The following is a 2,073-nucleotide window of genomic DNA, read 5'->3' on the forward strand; positions in this document are numbered from 1 at the left end:
GGAGGAGAAAATAATCGAGCTTTTTTCGTCCTTTGAACTAATTGAAAGGCCAAAATGATATTTTTTAGTTTCCGTGGCCAATTTTTATATGTGATACATAGTAACTGGGAATGCTTTTTCTTAATTTCTTTCTGAAAGGCCAAAATGACATTCTTTAGTTTCCGTGGCCAATTTTTATATGTGATACATAGTAACTAGGAATGCTTTTTCTTAATTTCTTTCTCCTGAAGTATATAACAAACTCATATATGTATATAACAAACTCATATATGTATATTTATATTAAAAAACTATTTACCAGTGCTATTTTATTAATATTATATATTTTATTATTTTGATCATGAAGCTTACGCTTCAACGCCTTGATGCTTACGCCTCGCTTCATAACATGCTCAACGCCTCGCTTTGCCTCATCGCATTTAACAACCTTGCCTGCAACTGTATGTCCTACCACTCAAAGCAGTATTCAAGAGCTAAGGTCATGTTCTGTACCACTTTAGCAGAGGAGCAAATCATGTACTTTTGATATTTTAATACATGCTAGGACATGATGATACTGACACTGACACGTATAGTTATTATTTTTATATTTTAAATAACATTAATAGTATTGACCAAAAAAATATTTTTATGAATTAATATTTTAAAAAGTAATTTTGTATTGATTATTTTTTTTTTTAAATCTATCGTAATATCCTTTTTCTCCAAAAAGTTTTTGAATTTGCACAACATACTCGTGCTACGTGTCAGGTCGTATGGTATCTTTGTGACACAATTTACCTGTTAGTGGTGAAGAATATAGAAGCACGCAAGGCACAAATAAGGGTTAAACATGAAACTTCCATATGAAACCATTCACAGATTTATTTATTTATTTATTTTGAAATATATATATATTTGGCATGGTATACATGCCTTTGTCCCTTTAAATTTGAAAATTATTATCGCTCACCAAATTTATATTTGGATACATGATAGTATGATACGTCACAAATTTGGGAAATGAATACTAGGGTTTAGTCAAGCATCAAGAAATGAACATTAGTAACCAAATCAAGGTCCGCAAATTGCTCAGTTGATCAAGAAAAGGTGTGCATTCCGGAAGTATGAAATACGAAATACATGAGAATATCAAGTCCCCTGATTCCTGAAATCCCCAAAAGGGCCTATTTAATCTAAAAATCAAAGTGAAATTATGACAGGAAAAAGAGAACCTAAAACACAGTAGTTTTGGTACCCTTGGGAAGACTACCAATTCCAACTACAAGCCTAGGTTGTTGATAAGACTCTATCCTTTTCATATACAAATGAGGTGAAAACATTCAAAACCAAGAAATATCATCCTTGGTCTTATTCCATCACACACACACACACAAGCAAGAACCCATACTAACTGGAGACTGTTGGCTTTTCAGCCAGTGTGAATGTGCACCCCAATTGCTATGACAAAAATGGTGAGAAGGCCAAAGAAGATGATGGTGTGCACCAAAATGGATACACCGCTGGTGCAGAAGCTGCCGAACTCTACGATCCTTGACCTCCCTGGTATCTGAAGCAGAAGACCTGGTGAGAGGAGGATGAAGAGTACCACTGCTATTACCACAGGCCCCCAATCAGCAGCCATCTCTCTCTCTAGAGAGAGAGAGAGAGAGTAATGAGGGGGGATAGGATGTTTTGATGTCTCTAGTGAGAAGGGTGTTGTGAATTCTTCTCTTTATTGGAGTGGAGAGATGCCCAAAGCAAAAAGAAAAGGAGGGTGGTTCCAAAAGAATAAAAGAAAGTGAGTGGCTTTGGGTTTATGGCTTCTCTGGCAGCACAAACTGATTCTTTCAGCAACACACTAAGCCTCTTTTATGAGTTGGGTTTGTTACACGATGGTCTTGGGAGTTCATGACTTTTCATGTGTAGCTAGTGTTAAAAAGGGATAGGTTATTGCAGTATAATCTGCTTAGTTTTCATGATTCCACGATCTTCGGCTGTTCCTTTCCATCTAAGAAAATTAAATCATGTGCCACACCTTTTCTTTTTTTTGAGTGTTCTACAAGAAGCTTGACGTTGAAGATCTCTTCATGC

General features: G+C 35.7%; 1 protein-coding gene across 1 annotated transcript; it reads right to left on the minus strand.

Annotated features, from left to right (window-relative positions):
* Window positions 1–1,313: 1,313 nt before the first annotated feature.
* On the minus strand, window positions 1,314–1,678 carry LOC149840493 (uncharacterized). Its single transcript, XM_090004454.1, has one exon. The coding sequence runs from the start codon at window positions 1,622–1,624 to the stop codon at window positions 1,412–1,414; it is 213 nt and encodes a 70-aa protein (XP_089860580.1). The 5' UTR covers window positions 1,625–1,678; the 3' UTR covers window positions 1,314–1,411.
* Between the last annotated feature and the right edge of the window lie 395 nt (window positions 1,679–2,073).

This window comes from Nuphar pumila, chromosome 4 (assembly GCF_984573655.1).
Source record: "Nuphar pumila chromosome 4, dmNupPumi1.hap1.1, whole genome shotgun sequence".
Lineage (NCBI taxonomy): Eukaryota > Viridiplantae > Streptophyta > Magnoliopsida > Nymphaeales > Nymphaeaceae > Nuphar > Nuphar pumila.